We start from the raw sequence: 19235 nt of genomic DNA, 5'->3' as shown, positions 1-19235 counted from the left end.
CATGAACACTTTACATATTGGTGGCATGGTTGGCTTGTGTGTAAAGCGCTTGCCTCTCACCAAGGTGACCCCAGTGCGATTCCTGGCCAGGGCCCTATGTGAGTTGAGTTGTGCGTTGGCTCTCTGCTGTGCCACGAGGGTTTTCCAGACCATCTGGTTTTCCTCCCTCTGGAAAAATCAAACACTTTCAATCTCTGGCTGTGCTTTGTGGTCTCTGGCTGTGCCCTTGCATGTTTTCTTCTCAAACACGTTGTAGCCGCGTCCTTCACAATTCAGTTCTTAGCTGCGAGTAAGAATGATTAGCCTCCCAAATTCTTATTCTTATTCTATGTGCAATGCAAATTCAAACTCTCTGCTGTTTTGTTATTGAACAGAGAATGCTGAGGTGGTGTTGCAGAAGGCTTTCACAGTTGGAGTCATCAGTAAATTGAGTACAGTACCACTGATTGCTGAGACACTTAAACTACTTAGTATGGATAGTGCCTCGACTTCAACTGCTACAACACCACAGAGCTAATGATTAGTCTGGTGCTGAACTGAGACCCTCAAACTGCTTAGTATGGATAGTGCCTAGACTTCAACTGCTACAACACCACAGAGCTAATGAGTAGTCTGGTGCTGAACTGAGACCCTTAAACTACTTAGTATGGATAGTGCCTCGACTTCAACTGCTACAACACCACAGAGTTAATGAGAAGTCTGGTGCTGAACTGAGACCCTTAAGCTCCGTAGTGTGGATAGTGCCTCGACTTCAACTGCTAAAACACCACAGAGCTAATGAGTAGTCTGGTGCTGAACTGAGACCCTTAAACTACTTAGTATGGATAGTGCCTCGACTTCAACTGCTAAAACACCACAGAGCTAATGAGTAGTCTGGTGCTGAACTGAGACCCTTAAACTACTTAGTATGGATAGTGCCTCGACTTCAACTGCTAAAACACCACAGAGCTAATGAGTAGTCTGGTGCTGAACTGAGACCCTTAAACTATTTAGTGTGGATAGTGCCTGGACAACACCACAGAGCTAATGAGTAGTCTGGTGCTGAACTGAGACCCTTAAACTACTTAGTATGGATAGTGCCTCGACTTCAACTGCTACAACACCACAGAGTTAATGAGAAGTCTGGTGCTGAACTGAGACCCTTAAGCTCCGTAGTGTGGATAGTGCCTCGACTTCAACTGCTAAAACACCACAGAGCTAATGAGTAGTCTGGTGCTGAACTGAGACCCTTAAACTACTTAGTATGGATAGTGCCCAGACTTCAACTGCTACAACACCATAGAGCTAATGAGTAGTCTGGTGCTGAACTGAGACCCTTAAACTACTTAGTATGGATAGTGCCCAGACTTCAACTGCTACAACACCATAGAGCTAATGAGTAGTCTGGTGCTGAACTGAGACCCTTAAACTACCTTGTATGGATAGTGCCTCAACTTCAACTGCTACAACACCACAGAGCTAATGAGTAGTCTGGTGCTGAACTGAGACCCTTAAACTGCTTAGTATGGATAGTGCCTCGACTTCAACTGCTAAAACACCACAGAGCTAGTGAGTAGTCTGGTGCTGTACTGATTGCTGAGAGCCTTAAGGCTGGTTTTATAGTTGGTTGCGCGATGGTCGCATGATGGAAATGTTGACGTGCGATCCTAAGACTGAGGTGCAAAAACTGTGTCTTTTTATGATCGCGCATCAAGATTTCCATCGCCCGACCATTACGCGACCGACTATAAACCGTCCTTAAGGCTTTGTTTGAATTTGCAGCTTTGGCTAGAGCTGCAACCGTTGCTAAGGGTGTTGTCAAGGACGTCCTATACTTCAATGTATGATGATGTCGAAATCTAGCCATAGCCGTAAGCTGTAGCCGCCATAAGCTCCTTAGTATGGATAGTGCCTTGACTTCAACTGGTACAACACCACAGAGCTGGTGAGTAGTCTGGTGCTGTTATCAGCCACCAATCCTCAGTGGTCCATTATAATAATGGTAATTACGAAATACTGCTTAAAAATATTCTGCTTAGCAGGTATGAGCAGGATACCAGTCACAGATTGTACATGTTACATGTTAGTTTGGCTGGTAAACATAACTTTGTTGTGCTTAGCTACTTCTTTGCTTAAGCCGCTCTATAAATTGGCCATTGGTCTATCGTTGAAAGCCAAATTGAAACAAATTGTCTTGCATCACAATAAAAAACACAGCATAGATAGAATATTGCATCACCATATTTCGCTCCAAAATCATCTTACACTCAAATATTGTTGAATTTGTGTAAATATAGGTTTTCTTTGTCAACTTCATGCATCAAGCTATTCTATTTTGCGCGAAATTGAATGCTGCTGAAAAGGGTCATTCGATTTAGTTTGATGATTAGTCAAATATAATGTTGCGTCACTCGATTTAACAAATTCACTCAATTTAACAATTCATCAAAGCAGCATTCAAACTTGCAAATGCTTCTTGAGGTGTGTGTGTCGTGAAAAAGGATGACAATATGTTAAATTGAACAGAGTGTTAAAGGAATTTGACTCGACGCAAACGAAATTGAAGGGACGAATGCTGAATTTGAAGCACAGTAACAACGGGAGAGTCAAAATAGCTTTAATGCTAATGCAAGAAAATGAAATCGGCTGCTAATTTGTCGAGTTTGACCAAGAAAACCTGTAATATGAAGTAAGAATGTTGTACGAATGTTCAAACTATGTTACCTTTGAAACATTGGAAAGTTTTAAATTCAGAAGATGATCAACCTTGCAGTGTGGTAGGTTGTTTGGATGGAGTTTTTTCTAATATGGCTTCATTTCAGAGGGATATATTTGAAAGGAAGATAATAGTTCACAGTTTGAACTTAATAATCAGCAAGCTTTCACACTAAACTTAAGAAATGATGTTTTGTATTCTTACCAATCCTGTATAGAATCTTAAAGATGGTCTTTTTCTGATAGCAATATTTCAGTTTTCATTTATTACAAACCTTGGTTTTTGTTTGATTAGTGAAATACTTTTTCAGACAAATACTAACTTAGCGCTTTGTTTTCTGTAAATTTGTATATTTTTTCTGCCATAAATCATGTTGAGTCCTAGAGAGTCAAAGATTCAATAAACATTTTGAAGTCACATATTATTTCTGTCTTTGTGATTTTATTTTTTACTGTTAGCTTTGTGAACGTATCAACTTTTGTCTGAAAAAGTTACAAGGCCTTGTGTACTTTTAAAACTTTGTCTGGAAATGTGACACGGCTATAGCCTTGTGTACTTTTAAAACTTTGCATGAAAAAGTGACAAGGTTATAGCCTTTTAAAATTTTGCATGAAATTGTGTGATTTTCAAATTTTGCATACAAAAGTGACTAGGTTATAGCCTTGTGTACTTTTAAAAATTTGCATGAAATTGTGTGATTTTCAAATTTTGCATGAAAAAGTGACAAGGTTATAGCCTTGTGTACTTTTTTAATTTTGTCTGAAAATGTGACAAGGCTATAGCCTTGTGTACTTTTCAAATTTTGCATGAAAAAATGACAAGGTTATAGCCTTGTGTACTTTTAAAAATTTGATGAAATTGTGTGATTTTCAAATTTTGCATACAAAAGTGACAAGGTTATAGCCTTGTGTACTTTTTTAATTTTGTCTGAAAATGTGACAAGGCTATAGCCTTGTGTACTTTTCAAATTTTGCATGAAAATGTGACAAGGCTATAGCCTTGTGTACTTTTCAAATTTTGCATGAAATGTGACAAGGTTATAGCCTTGTGTACTTTAAAAACTTTGCATGAAATTGTGTGATTTTCTAATTTTGCATGAAAAAGTGACAAGGTTATAGCCTTGTGTACTTTTTAAATTTTGTCTGAAAATGTGACAAGGCTATAGCCTTGTGTACTTTTCAAATTTTGCATGAAAAAATGACAAGGTTATAGCCTTGTGTACTTTTCAAATTTTGCATACAAAAGTGACAAGGTTATAGCCTTGTGTACTTTTTTAATTTTGTCTGAAAATGTGACAAGGCTATAGCCTTGTGTACTTTTCAAATTTTGCATGAAAATGTGACAAGGCTATAGCCTTGTGTACTTTTCAAATTTTGCATGAAATGTGACAAGGTTATAGCCTTGTGTACTTTAAAAACTTTGCATGAAATTGTGTGATTTTCTAATTTTGCATGAAAAAGTGACAAGGTTATAGCCTTGTGTACTTTTTTAATTTTGTCTGAAAATGTGACAAGATTATAGCCTTGGGTACTTTTTTAATTTTGGATGAAAATGTGACAAGGTTATAGCCTTGTGTACTTTAAAAACTTTGCATGAAATTGTGTACTTTTTTAATTTTGTCTGAAAATGTGACAAGATTATAGCCTTGTGTACTTTTTAATTTTTTCTGAAAATGTGACCTTGAAAACGTGACAAGGCTCGTGTACTTTCCAAATTTTGGATGAAAATGTAACAAGCCTTGTGTACTTTTTTAATTTTGTCTGAATGTGTGACAAGGTGTACTTTTCAAATTTGCTTGAAGACGTGACAAGGCTCGTGTACTTTTCAAATTTTGCATGAAAATATGACAAGGCTATAGCCTTGTGTACTTTTTTATTTTTGTCTGAAAGTGTGACAAGGTTATAGCCTTGTGTACTTTTAAAATTTTGCTTGAAAACGTGACAAGGCTCATGTACTTTTCAAATTTTGCATGAAAATGTGACAAGGCTATAGCCTTGTGTACTTTTTTAATTTTGTCCGAAAATGTGAACTTTTCAAATTTTAGGTGAAAATGTGAAAATTTGACAAGTCTACAGCCTCGTGTACTTTTCGAATCGTGCATGAAATTGTGTGATTTTCAAATTTTGCATGAAAATGTGTAAAGGTTATAGTCTTGTGTACTTTTCAAATTTTGCCTTAAAATGCTTACGAGGCTAAAGCCATGTGTACTTTTGATAAGTACATACGACCATACAAAATCGGCTTTGTGCACATCAGGCAAAACCTGTACACATTTTCAGTACAAATTTCAATTCCAATTCCATTTCCAGTTTCAAATACAATTTCAATTCAATTCGTTTTTATTAAAAACATCTTTAAAAAGATCTCTTACACGGCAGAAGTTAAAAATACTTAAATTGACATGTGTACACTGTTAAAACTTACAAAAGTAAAACAATGACATTAAGTAATCCCTCTTAAAATAAATGGTAATCAAACCTTTTAGGGGAGCCCTAACAAAGCTTTTAAAATTATGTGCCCCAAAATTTGAATTTGAAAAGCGTTAGTCTCAGTAACACTACTCAGATTATGTATTCCAATTACTGATTATTCTTAATTACTGCTTGGTTGTATAACTCTAGATTTATGCGATATACCTCAAAAAGGCAAATACATTTGAAATGAAAACTTCAAACATGTTAGTTTTATTCCATACATAAAAGCACAATTGAATTGTTCAAAAAACAAAGATACTTTGCCTCTAAAGCACTTCTCATTTAAAAACATAGCTTACAATAATATATTTTGACAAATTGTTTTCAAGGCACCTTTGTCACTGGTCATTTCAAAGAATTTGCTACATGTATTGACCAAGGTTTGTTTGCATGGCAACAAAGACCTACAGATTGTTACGCATTTTTTCGTTTTTGTGCTGAAGTGTACACTTTCAAATATCTAACACATGTAGAGTGCTGGCACTCATGATAAGATCCTAGAACGAGTCTGTGTTTTCATACCTGAAATTTATCACCTCAAAATCCTTTGATTATTGTACCATCGAATGAATCACTTTACAAAAATTTTGTTCCGGAAAACAATGCCTCAACCTGAGCTTTTGTCTGAGACTAAGATTATCTAAGTTAGTGACTTCGGTTTGATTTTAAAACTTTTCATTATCGTTGAAATTTTCACTTGCATTTGTAGTTGGCTGGTTTTTGCAAAAAAATATAGATGGCAACTAAATTTACCTTTTTTTGCAACTAAATTTACCTAGTTGGTATGACACTGCTCTAGAATTGCAAAGGTCGTGGGTTCGAATCCCACCCGAGTAAAAATGCCTGTGATTTTTTTCACAGGACTCGGGAAAGTACTGAGTATACAGTGCTAACACACATCGGTGTTTATGGGTAAAACCAAAAATTAATATTCTTTATCCCGATGCAAATTTAACATCTATTAAATTTACCTTTTTTAGCAACATTTGTTTTGATTATATGTCACTCTTTACAAAAGCTGTCGACCTTAATACCATATTCACACATATATATCCTAATCTACTCTAAATCCATCAAACTCCAAAAAGGTATTGCACACGATTTTAATGAATTTGTACAATATGACAATGGAGTTTGATGGATTCAAGACGAGCCTATTGAGTAAACATTAAACTAAAGCTGTATCTGAATTGATGGCTGTGGATGTGGCTTGATCATGATGAGAATGCACTTTATAATTGAAGCATGAAGCCCATAGCAACAGCCACAGCCATATGGGTACAGCCTGATATTGTTTTGAGTTTATTCAAGGGTTCCATCAAAACCCATCTTGTATCAGTTGAACATGTGAGGATTCATCTGGCTGGACTTGGCACAGTCTTTCTTCAGTTGGTCATGTACTCGTTCAAAATGTTATAGTTCCAAATGTAGCATCAATAATCACTATGTCCCTTGAACAGTATAGCCGAGAGTCATCCAGCTAAACTTGACATAGTCCTTTAGCTGAAGTTGACATAGTCCTTTAGCTGGTGGCTAGCACACAGGCCTAAAAGCGTTGATTAGCCTCAACATTCTGGAGGTCACTTCCAAGACGACTGACTGGCTAGGCTTGACACGGTCTTTCTTTAGTTGGGGACAGTCTAAATGTCATAGTTACAATAGTTCGGTCCCTTGAACAGTCATTTAGCAAAACTTGAAATTCTTCAGCTTGCAAACGGTCCTATAAGCGTTGATTACCTAGCCGTTCTGACATCACATCACGACGACGTCACTTCATGAATAAATAAAAACATACATGTTGTGACGAGGCATCTGGCTATATCTTTACAGTCCTTCAGCTGGTGGCACAGTGCAGTCCATAAAGAGTTGATTTGCCTCAAGATGGGTTATTTCATCCCCAAGGTCATTGTCTCAATCTTCTGTAAAAGAGAAAGGTATTCAAAGATTAAATTTGATGAACTCTTCAAAGTACAATTGAGGAGAAAGCTCAGACTGTGCAAGAAGTTTCTCCTCCAGCTCCAATCAATCGTTTAGCTCATTGCAAGTTGTGCACACCGACAAGACAAAACATCCCAGGTTTTGTGTTTGTTTTTTAACCTTTTTTTGTAAAACTTCACCTCCTATTTTCATGGAGTGATTCACTATATAGAGGCGGTTTAGGCATTTTTCTTGCAAGGTAAGATGAAAATGAATGGGAAATTTATTACTTGAAATCTTTTACGGTGCTTTCTGAACAAAAAATTCTCCTTTGCCAAATTGGTGGGATGAGAACCTCCCGATCAAAGAAAATTTTAAAAATGGAAGTTTTATTTTAAACTCACCAATCGGTCCGGTTGTAGTCCCCACTCCCTGTACCCTCCAACAATGTTCATCCAAACAGGTCAAGTTGTAGTCACCACTCCCTGTACCCTCCAACAATGCTCATCCAAACAGGTCCAGTTGTAGTCACCACTCCCTGTACCCTCCAACAATGCTCATCCAAACAGGTCCAGTTGTAGTCACCACTCCCTGTACCCTCCAACAATGCTCACCCAAACAGGTCCAGTTGTAGTCACCACACCTTGTACCCTCCAACAATGCTCATTCAAACAAGTCCAGTTGTAGTCACCACTCCCTGTATCCTCCAACAATGTTCATCCAAACAGGTCCAGTTGTAGTCACCACACCTTGTACCCTCCAACAATGTTCATCCAAACAGGTCCAGTTGTAGTCACCACTCCCTGTACCCTCCAACAATGCTCATCCAAACAGGTTCAGTTGTAGTCACCACACCTTGTACCCTCCAACAATGCTCATTCAAACAAGTCCAGTTGTACTCACCACTCCCTGTACCCTCCAACAATGCTCATCCAAACAGGTCCAGTTGTAGTCACCACTCCCTGTACCCTCCAACAATGCTCATCCAAACAGGTCCAGTTGTAGTCACCCCTCCCTGTACCCTCCAACAATGCTCATCCAAACAGGTCCAGTTGTAGTCACCACTCCTTGTACCCTCCAACAATGCTCATTCAAACAGGTTCAGTTGTAGTCACCACACCTTGTACCCTCCAACAATGCTCATTCAAACAGGTCCAGTTGTAGTCACCACACCTTGTACCCTCCAACAATGCTCATCCAAACAGGTCCAGTTGTAGTCACCACACCTTGTACCCTCCAACAATGCTCATTCAAACAGGTCCAGTTGTAGTCACCACACCTTGTACCCTCCAACAATGCTCATCCAAACAGGTCCAGTTGTAGTCACCATTCCCTGTACCCTCCAACAATGTTCGTCCAAACAGGTCCAGTTGTAGTCACCACACCTTGTACCCTCCAACAATGCTCATCCAAACAGGTCCAGTTGTAGTCACCCCTCCCTGTACCCTCCAACAATGCTCATCCAAACAGGTCCAGTTGTAGTCACCCCTCCCTGTACCCTCCAACAATGCTCATCCAAACAGGTCCAGTTGTAGTCACCATTCCCTTTACCCTCCAACAATGCTCATCCAAACAGGTGCAGTTGTAGTCACCACTCCCTGTACCCTCCAACAATGTTCATACAAACCGGTCCAGTTGTAGTCACCACTCCTTGTACCCTCCAACAATGCTCATCCAAACAGGTCCAGTTGTAGTCACCACTCCCTGTACCCTCCAACAATGCTCAGTCCAAACAGGTCCAGTTGTAGTCACCACGCCCTGTACCCTCCAACAATGCTCATCCAAACGGGTCCAGTGGTAATCACCACACCCTGTACCCTCCAACAATGCTCATCCAAACCGGTGCAGTTGTAATCACCACTCCCTGTACCCTCCAACAATGCTCATCCAAACAGGTCCAGTTGTAGTCACCACTTCCTGTACCCTCCAACAATGCTTGTCCAAACAGGTCCAGTTGTAGTCACCACTCCCTGCTTCCTCCAACAATGCTCACCCAAACAGGTCAGTTGTAACCACCACTCCCTGTACCCTCTAACAAGGCTCGTCCAAACAGTTCCAGTTGTAGTCACCACTTCCTGTACCCTCCAACAATGCTCATCCAAACAGGTCCAGTTGTAGTCACCACACCTTGTACCCTCCAACAATGCTCATCCAAACAGGTCCAGTTGTAGTCACCCCTCCCTGTACCCTCCAACAATGCTCATCCAAACAGGTCCAGTTGTAGTCACCCCTCCCTGTACCCTCCAACAATGCTCATCCAAACAGGTCCAGTTGTAGTCACCCCTCCCTGTACCCTCCAACAATGCTCATCCAAACAGGTCCAGTTGTAGTCACCACTCCCTGTACCCTCCAACAATGCTCATCCAAACAGGTCCAGTTGTAGTCACCACTCTCTGTACCCTCCAACAATGTTCATCCAAACAAGTCCAGTTGTAGTCACCCCTCCCTGTACCCTCCAACAATGCTCATCCAAACAGGTCCAGTTGTAGTCACCACTCCCTGTACCCTCCAACAATGCTCATCCAAACAGGTCCAGTTGTAGTCACCACTCTCTGTACCCTCCAACAATGTTCATCCAAACAGGTCCAGTTGTAGTCACCCCTCCCTGTACCCTCCAACAATGCTCATTCAAACAGGTTCAGTTGTAGTCACCACACCTTGTACCCTCCAACAATGCTCATCCAAACAGGTCCAGTTGTAGTCACCACACCTTGTACCCTCCAACAATGCTCATTCAAACAGGTCCAGTTGTAGTCACCACACCTTGTACCCTCCAACAATGCTCATCCAAACAGGTCCAGTTGTAGTCTCCACTCCCTGTACCCTCCAACAATGCTCATCCAAACAGGTCCAGTTGTAGTCAACACTCCCTGTACCCTCCAACAATGCTCATCCAAACAGGTCCGATATTAGTTACAACTTCAAGAGACTGCTGTGAACTGAAAGAAAATATAGTAGACACAGGTAAATTTATCTCTATAATTATGTGAATTCAGATCTTTCCATCTTTGAAGAGCGAACAACTCTCGTTTCAGGAAGGGCATTTTGACTGTTCAAAAACAACTTTGTAAAAGCAAGTGAACTGTTTCTTAACTTTGTTTCACCTCTTTGGTTGGCTGGTTGTTCATGTTTGCTGCTGTGAAATCTCAAATGATAATAACTTGAGAGATTTGCTGGTGAGTTTCAAAAACTGGTTGTTAGGGCACTTTTCATTTTTCTTACAAAATTGTTTGATAACTAATGCTAGATATGCCAATGATCCTCCAAATATCTTGTTCCATTTAGTAGATAAGTTCCTTCACCAGTGAATTGTAATTGTTATCACCCGATACATTACCCAAATCTTGCATGACCTCAGTTCCTGCTGTTAGTGGCACCTCAGAGTAGTAAAGGTCTCAGCAACGAAACAACTGCAACATCTTCAAGAAGACCATACCATCTGCTTTTTCGAAGGAAAAAATATCAAGAAATGTTAGTATTTTTGGTGTCTCATTAGTTTCACCACACACATTTCACGAGTAAGCCCCAATACTTCACCAATCATTGTCATAATCAGGGTGTCCCAGAGCTGCCATCTGTGCAAGGTTACTTGCCACAATCCATTGTTGCAATGACAGGTTTATACAGAGTGTGGAAACACCTGTTGAGTGGCTTCTGGCCTGAAGTCTTATCAATTGAATGAAAAGTAACCAGTCTTTCTTAAAAACTGTGTTTCATCAGAGGGAGCCATATATCATAATGCTTTTATACTATCAACAGCTCTCCAGCGCTTGTACCAGCTAAGTTTTCATCTTCACAATATATTTTTGAGTAATTACAATTAGTGCATATAACCATAAACCTAACCCGCCATACTTAACCTTCGCTGAAAGTTCTTGATCTTACAAACCCTGCTGACCAGTGGTTCAATGAGTTTCTCTCAATTTGCATCCACTTTGGTTCCACACTGCAAAACAAAAGAGATTATAGACTTTAAAAAGTGAGCTGCTTTAGGGGGGAAAGGGTTGTATTGGCGGTGGTAACCATTAGCTGATTCGGTCATTGGCCAGTGATTAACCAATGAGCAACTCAACCGAAAACAGTCATTGGTTACGACCTCCAAAATCAACCCAGGTAAGAGCTGTGGAGGAAAGGTTAGGTTACTTTTGAACTAACCCTATACATTTTTTTAAAATAGAGCGTTAGTCTTATCGCTAGGCCAACACTTGAAATACTCTAGGCCTTTTCTGTCTTACCCATTCATACCTACCCACTACCCCGGCTTTGCTAACTTGGATGATCCTGCTCTGTTTTCTCCTTCTTGCTCTCTTATCTTCTCATGGTTTTCTTTCTCTTTAATTTTTCTTTCGCTCTTTTTTCTCGCAGCGCTCACATTTTTTCTTAGGGAAGATTTCTACAAGGTTTTCTATTATTTAAAAAAGCTATACGCTATTTAATTATTTTCTTGTAAATTCTTGGTAAAATTTTTATGTTTTTCATGCTCATTTGAGAATGTTTACATTCAGAAGTGATGTTACATTTATTAGGATCATGTAAATACTAATAGTAATTTAATACATGAATATTAACTTTTCTATTTAACATTCCTTGATCAAACATTAATCATTAATTGAATGGAGGACTGGAATATTTGGCTGCTTATGATTGTGGGTTTTGTGCCTACAGTACAAAGAAAAGCTGCTGTTCATAATCTAATTGTTCGTAATCTAACAGATAATTTTTATCTGTGTTTTATTTGTTTGAATTTTGGTTGTCTAAAATATGAATCATCTTTCAGAAGAATGATTGCAAATTAATGTTTATGAAGTTTTAGTTTGACTTTTGTACTCTCATTTATAAACATTATGTTATTTGAAGTATACAATTATGACAATTTTAAATAAACATGACAACTGCTGACTTGAAGTATCTACCAAGACAGAAATTTCCAGTAAGACTAGTCTCCTAATTAATAGCATCAATGGCTTCGACCAATATGCAACTCAAGAAATGCCAAGAAACTCTGAAGTCACCTTGAAAGTAAGTAGGGACAACATCAACAAGGTCGTAACCATCTTGGAGGGGAAGGGGTAGTACGAGGGGTGGGACTCTGCAAGAGAACGGGTTAGATCTTCTCTTACACTTCGAAGTCTTCATCTTGTCTTGATCTTGAAAGTTCAACTTGCGTTATCCGACCTCCACTAGTGCGCAATATCAATTATCAAACTTTTCGCTTTTGCAATCAAAAACAAATAATAATTTCAAAAGAGGAAGATGTACTGAGTAAGTTCAGTTCAATTTATTTTTTAATTGTGTGAAAACACATGAAACTTGTTTCTATTATAAAATTAGATGCAGTAACACCATGTGTACTTTTATTTGTGTCTACCTGCCAGGTAGATTTTGTTCTTAAAATAAATGTCTTGCTTTACATTCTACTACCATGGAGTAGATTTTCGGGACCCAGAAAACTTCTAAGTTCTGAAAAGAACTGTTCTGCTTTTTAATATTATCTGGTATCTAGGCAGAAGGTAGAAAATCGGTTGTGACTTCTACTTTAGCTTATAGTGTATTGTTATTAACTTCACTACCGCAGAGTGAGTTCTTTTAAAACTGGGGTTCAAGCTAGATTCGCTTTACTTTAGAAAAAAAATTAGGGGGGACTGTAGAAAAAAGTCCAACATTTATTTAGGAAAAGTTTCCGTATGGCGCCACCACTTTTTCATTCGAAATAAAATAATATAGTATCTAATTTACCTGATTGATATATCCCTTTTTGTAAAAATGAGTGAAAAAGTGGTGGCGCCATACGGAAAGTTATCCTTTATTTAGGAGGTAAATCGCAAAAGCAAACTTGAAAAGTGGAGGTCGGATGGTGCCAAGTTTTCCTTACCTGAATCCGGCGATGACTCCAGCGAGGACTCCAATGTACATCCACAAACCACATCCATAGATCTTCAACTCCCATCTGGACATATGCACACATTTTTAGAAGAGTTTTCAGTTCAAAGATATTTTTCTTCCTGCAACTCAGGAAACAGTCAATCAATGTCTTAATATGAAGCTTAGCTGGAAGGGAGCTTGCTGCTTGGAGCTTGCTGCCTGCTGCTGCCTTAGTTGTTCACCATACATCTGGTTTGAGAAAACAACATTGAAATCCATCAATGACACAGTTCAAGTCCAACATTTAGCAAACATTTTTAAGTCACTGAATGTGATAGGCAATGAGGTATATATCTAAGGAGGCACTCCCCACTTGATTTACCATTATCAAGTTCATTCAGCATGTCATTTTTAAGCATGAGAAGAGATGTTTTAGTACAGTAGGAAACTTTGAAAGCTGACTGATATGTTCATTCTTCTGGAGATAAATATTGTGCCCCTCCCCCACCCAATTTTGATACCTATGGTTATGGTAGCAGTCACAACCCATGGGGCAACCGATACACCTATGGCCCATACTATGAAATAACTTCTAATTTACTCAAATGGTGGTCAAATGAGATACTCTTTTTTGTAAAAATTAGTGAAACAGTGGTGGCAGGATACGGGGCGTTTTCCTGCCCGTTTTCGTTTTCCTGCCCCGCCCCTATGTGCCCCTCTCAAACAAAAATTAATCACAAGTTTGGGCGCCGGTGGTGGTAATGGTCCTATGCCTTACCTCAAAGATGTCTTGGCAGGGTTGGCTTCATTTGTTCGGCCTTGGGTCGACAAGTTTTACACTGAAGTCAAGAGTAGCCACACCCATAAAGTTAACATTGGCTTTTAAGAAATAGAAGTAAAATTTGTAGCCCGAGCATAGAGAACTTTCAAAAATGTTTCTAAATATCATAGAAATGTTCATAAATTTGGAAGTAAAGTTCATCAGAAAACCTGACGTCCGAATCCCACAGTAGAGCTGGGAGGTCCGTGGTAAAAACTGTCTGGCCAGTTACACAAACAGATGCGTTTTTGAGAAAAATGTTGACCAAGCCTTTGATATAAATATAAAACAGGTGTTCTATGGCAAAAGCACAAGCGAAATGTTTCTAAATAATCATAGAAATTGATAAAATTGCGAGTAAAGTTCATCAGAAAACGCGAGGTTCGAATCCCACATTGGAGCTGGGTAGCTCTCTGCTGCAGTCCAGTCCGCCATGGTCCCATACTAATGCACTGACGAAGTATTCACCACAACGAGTACTTCGAAAACAACGCAAAACTGAAAATTTGCATATCAATGCATATCGTCAATGAAGACTTTCAATGGGTTGACATTCCACAGTAAACCCCAACCCAAGAAATTTAGAATAATGGTGTCCACTCCCGGCCCTGCAGGTATTATTTTATTCCAGGGAAATGAGAACAATTGAATGCGGGAAAAGGATTTGGGTACTTTTTGTAACACAAAACACAATGTCCACAGATTTATATTAAACTTACATCGGTTGAAGATAATGGTAGTAGAAAGCGTACCTTAAAATATTAGTTGCTGAGGTGCTGTAGTTTTTGAGAAATTAATAAAACAATGTCATGAAAATACGTTTTTACATGCTAAAATAATTTTCGTTTCATGATCACTGGAACAAAAGATATTTTCATGACATTGTTTTACTCATTTCTCAAAAACTACAGCACCTCAGTCAGTAGTATTTTCAGGGAAGCTTTCTAATATCATTATCTTCAAACTGTGTAAGTTTAAGGTAAATCTGTGGACATTGTGTTTTTTTGTCATACAAAAAGTACATAGACCCGAGTAAATATCTTCCAATTACCTTTTTTTAGAAATCACGCTTCTGTGGACGAGGTTCGGGTAGTCAACCCCCTTTTTAGGGGAAGGGAGGTTAAAGAAATAAAAATAATAAAATTAATAAATAATTAATTAATAAATAATCAAATAAATAATAAATAAATAAAAAATCAAAAAAATCCACAAATGTTAAGTCCCTAATCCCGTTTTTTTTTTTACTCGGCCTTAGATATAAGGGTTGCACATTTTTTGTATTATTTTTATTTTAAGTTGTGGAACAGAGGCAGTCAATTTTAAAGTAACATCAACCATCCATTGAACACATTTGTCACCAGTCTAAAAAAGAGTGATAGGAGATGGCAGCAGTGGCGTAACTAGACATTTTCATTTGGTGGGGCAAGTGGGGGCAAAGATTAAATTTGGGGGGGCCAAAGAAGTGCAAGATTATTATTAAGTATGTTAACTGATATATAGTTGATACACACCAATGCAGTTCTAAAACAGTCTATAGTCAGCATGTAACAAAAGATTGCGAAAACAACAAAATCTTAGAGAACATGTCATTTTGTATAAGATAAAACTTTTTGACTGTATAAAAGGATTAAATTACCAACTGTGGTCAACAAGTACCAATTTAGAGTTGTACACGGTATTCTCAACTAGGCTTTGTGGGCAAAACATAATAATATTAGGCCAAGTAAAAATAGAAAAATAGAAATGTTTAGCGTCCCCGCCCGCTTCCTTTTTACAGGACACCTCTTTTTTTTCTTAAGTTTTTTTATGCACATTTTTTTCTTTTTTTTTTGGAAAAAGGGTTATTTTAAATGATCTCAGCAAAAACAAAAAAAATCTGAATGTCTTGTCTGAATGCCTTGACCAAACTGTTTCATTAATGTTTTGTGTATTTCAGCAGCAGAAAAAAAACAGTTGATATTTGACATTCATGGCGACCACCTTGAAATAAAAAATAAAAAGCCCCTCCTCCTTCCTTATTTTTGAGAAACCCAGACACTAAACATGTTTCTTTTTTTACTCGGCCTTATTGTAACAAGTGTAAGCCAAAAATACAGGATCGAAATTGTGGGTATTTAATAATCACATTTTAGTTACGAAACGGATATTTAAAAATAATAGGCCTACCTCTCAATTGCACCGCTTGCTTCAAAGGAGAAGAAATGGTCTAAGCAACCTTTTTCGCTGGCCATTTTTGTGCTGTAGTAAATTTCTCTGTAGTGCATCTGACCATGGAGGTAGAAATTTCGGGGTCCGCCCGATAGTCCGAAGGTCCGTTAGTCCGAAGGTGCAGTAGTCCGAAGGTTCGATAGTCCGAACGCGCAAATTTTCCATAAGAGGGGGTTCATTAGTCCGAAAATGTAATAGGGTTCGTTAATCCGAACATATGATGCGATAGTCCGAAGGTTTATTAGTCCGAAGGTTCATCGATCCGAAGGTTTACTGGTCCGAAGGTTCGGTAGTCCGAATTTAAAAAAGGTTAGTTAGTCCGAAGGTTCGATAGTTCGAAACAAAAACGAGGTTCAACAGTCCGAAGGTTCATTATTCCGAATCGACGATAAGGTTCGATAGTCCGAATTGACAATAAGGTTCGATAGTCCGAATCGATAATAAGGTTCGATTAAGGTTCGAAAGACGCACACCGTAGGGAAATTTAAATAAGAAGTTCGTTTTGTTCATAGATATAAATTAAAATAACTGAAATAACTAGATCGGCCGCGCGTACATACACGGGTTCTGGCATGGGTCCGCCATTGGCCTATCTCCCCTGTTCACTTTCTGTGCGTTGCCGTGGTCACGTGACTTGTTGCCGTCGGCACGTGACATTTAGCGCGTCCAAAGCCTATCTCCCGTGTGCATTTTCTGCGCGTCGGCTTTCGAACGTGAAATCGTTACCGCGTCGTCCATGGCGAACCAAAATAAATTCTACACAGGCAATGGCGCGTGTGTATTGTCGATTCGGACTATCGAACCTTATTGTCGATTCGGAATAATATACAAATATTGACTGCTTCGAGTGCTATGGTTAAAACTATGACTCCCGAGGTGATCCCCGGAGCGTTCTATTTTCCCGAGGCGAAGCCGAGGGAAAATAGAACGCTACGGGGATCACCGAGGGAGTCATAGTTTTTAACCATTGCACGAGTAAAAGCAGTCAATATTTGTTTTATAACACCCCAAACATTTCTAAATACTGTACTATTATTATTAAGTTACAGACCTGAATGCTACAATCCACGGACGACGCGAATACAGATTGCAGACACTTTTACTTACTGTGTTGCATGTAGTGTCGTGCAATCTGAAATGGTTACAGACTATTAATTTATCATCCTCGTACACGCAACGGACGTCTGGGTACTGCACGCCATGTGCTAGTCTTCGGACTAGCGCATGGCAAACCGACGCACTATCACACGGCCGTCGTCTAGCAAAACTAAGACATGTCATGTGACGCGCTCTAAACCAATGAGCAGGCAGAATACTTGCAAGGGGTGTTATAATGAACCTTATTGTCGATTCGGACTATCGAACCTTATTGTCAATTCGGACTGTCTAACCTTATTGTCAATTCGGACTGTCGAACCTTATTGTCGATTCGGACTATCGAACCTTATTGTCAGTTCGGACTATCGAACCTGATTGTCAATTCGGACTACCGAACCTTCGGAATATTTAACCTTATCCTATTTTCGGCCTAACAGGCCATTCGGACTATCGAACCTTCGGACTGTCGGACCTTCGAACTATTGAACCTTCGGACTAACGAACCTTCGGACTAACGGACCTTCGAACTATTGAACCTTCGGCCCATCGAACCTTCGCACTATCGAGCGGTAACCGAAATTTCTACCTCCATGATCTGACTTTGTGTTTACGGAGCTATTGGTCTGCGTTCAGACCACCACGTATTTAACAGAACTTTGTCACATCCTGCACTCTCTGTAACCGCAAAACCACAACATACATTTACCGCCAATACGATCGCGCGCGCGTTTCCATGCATTTTTCATGTTATAGTCCACATAGGGCCTACTGATAATGAATAAAAGTTTTCCGTTTTACGGCAGCATTTTATGCAGCCTTAAACGATTTATATATAAGGCCTATAAGAATATACTTATCTCTGATTTCATATGGGGGGGCAAGAGGGGGGGCAAGGGTTCCGAGCGGGACGGCGCCGGCCCCCCCCTGCCCCCCCTCTGGTTACGCCACTGGATGGCAGTCACTTTGATGCAAAACGAAAAGGTACCTCAAAACCTCCATCTCTGTCCGTCTCAATGATCAGCCCAGACGTTAACTTTCTGCTCAAATGTTGTTCAACTGGTTTATTTGATTCCATTGTGGTTTATTATGTGGGTTATTGCTTAGTTTATCTAATTTATTTTCAGTCATATACTTTTTGTTATTATTGTGTGTAATTATTTCGAGTATTTCACACAATAATAATAAAAAGTATATGACTGAAAATAAATTACTTTAAAATTGACTGCCTCTGTTCCGTCGACCAATGGCGTTTAATTTACTGCAAGGACGATTTTGCACGGGGGCGGACACAACTGCATATGCAAATGTGTCCGGGCGGACACAATTGCATTATGCAGCAGCGTCCGGGCGGACACGATTGCATATGCAAAACCGTCCGGCGGACATGATTGCATATGCAATATTTTCCCCCGGATAGTATTGCATAGAGGACACAATTCCATGCGACACCGGCACAAAAAAATTGCGTCTGTGTGACAAATTTCATTATGACGTCATCAAATTCACAATAAGTTGTAACTAAACAAAGTAAAGTTTTTGAAATCAGAGATTTTTGTTTGGGGGGGGGGGTAAAAGAACAGAAAGAGACGAAAAGGCACAAGAAATTGAAAGATGTTGAGTAGGCGTTTGCACGATTTTTGTCTTTTACATCTGTTAAAACGTTGTGATAATTATTTTAAACTAATATTTTTTTTAAATTCTTTTGTGCAAATGTCAGTTTCCATATAATTCTTATGCGTCTAATATACTACCCGGACCTCTCTTTATGCACCATTTTCCCCCACATACATAGATCTGTCAAAAGTAAACAAAGTTACTTCACTCTGTATCGCATCTTAATATCTAGCTGCTTGTTTTTAATGAGTCAATGGTAGACTTTACCATCCCACAACCATCAAAATCCAACAGCTCATTCTTTATTCTGTATATTGAGTACTGAGTTACTCTAATGGTCCAGTCGGAAAGGGAACTTTCGAAAATCCAAAAGTGAGTTTAAGTTGATTGTTTTTAATGAGTCAGGGATGATCCTTACCACTCCATACCCATCAAAATCCAACAGTCCATTCATAATTCTGATGCAGTACTGAGTTCTCTAATGGTAAAACTAGAAAGAGATCTTTTAAAAACCACAAGTTGAGTTTGTTTTGATAAAATCCAACAG

The 19235-nt window shown here is 39.1% G+C and overlaps 1 protein-coding gene and 1 long non-coding RNA gene across 5 annotated transcripts in view; one reads left to right on the top strand and one right to left on the bottom strand.

Moving 5' to 3' along the window:
• LOC139944057 (integrator complex subunit 1-like) overlaps positions 1-3107 on the top strand; it is a 44741-nt gene extending 41634 nt beyond the window's left edge. For both annotated transcript variants that reach the window (XM_071941007.1, XM_071941008.1), the window contains exon 47: positions 375-3107. In XM_071941007.1, coding sequence (XP_071797108.1) covers positions 375-517 — 143 coding nt within the window. In that variant the 3' untranslated portion in view covers positions 518-3107. The remainder of the gene's footprint in view (positions 1-374) is intronic.
• Positions 3108-3223: 116 nt separating this feature from the next.
• Positions 3224-16641, bottom strand: LOC139944346 (uncharacterized). 3 transcript variants are annotated; one of them, XR_011786945.1, is made up of 8 exons: positions 15935-16641; positions 14820-14869; positions 13727-13787; positions 12959-13197; positions 10947-11032; positions 10424-10525; positions 7491-10025; positions 3226-7088 (listed from the first exon to the last, which is right to left on the bottom strand). It is a non-coding gene; the product is annotated as an uncharacterized lncRNA (long non-coding RNA). The 3 variants fall into 3 exon arrangements; XR_011786944.1 differs by having other exon boundaries at positions 3224-7088; positions 10947-13197; XR_011786943.1 differs by having other exon boundaries at positions 3224-7088; positions 10424-13197.
• Between the last annotated feature and the right edge of the window lie 2594 nt (positions 16642-19235).

The sequence above is a fragment of the Asterias amurensis genome, chromosome 11 (genome assembly GCF_032118995.1).
Source record: "Asterias amurensis chromosome 11, ASM3211899v1".
In the NCBI taxonomy this organism is placed as follows: domain Eukaryota; kingdom Metazoa; phylum Echinodermata; class Asteroidea; order Forcipulatida; family Asteriidae; genus Asterias; species Asterias amurensis.
Note: the sequence above shows the minus strand (reverse complement) of the source record. Positions and strands in the feature narration are given on the sequence as shown.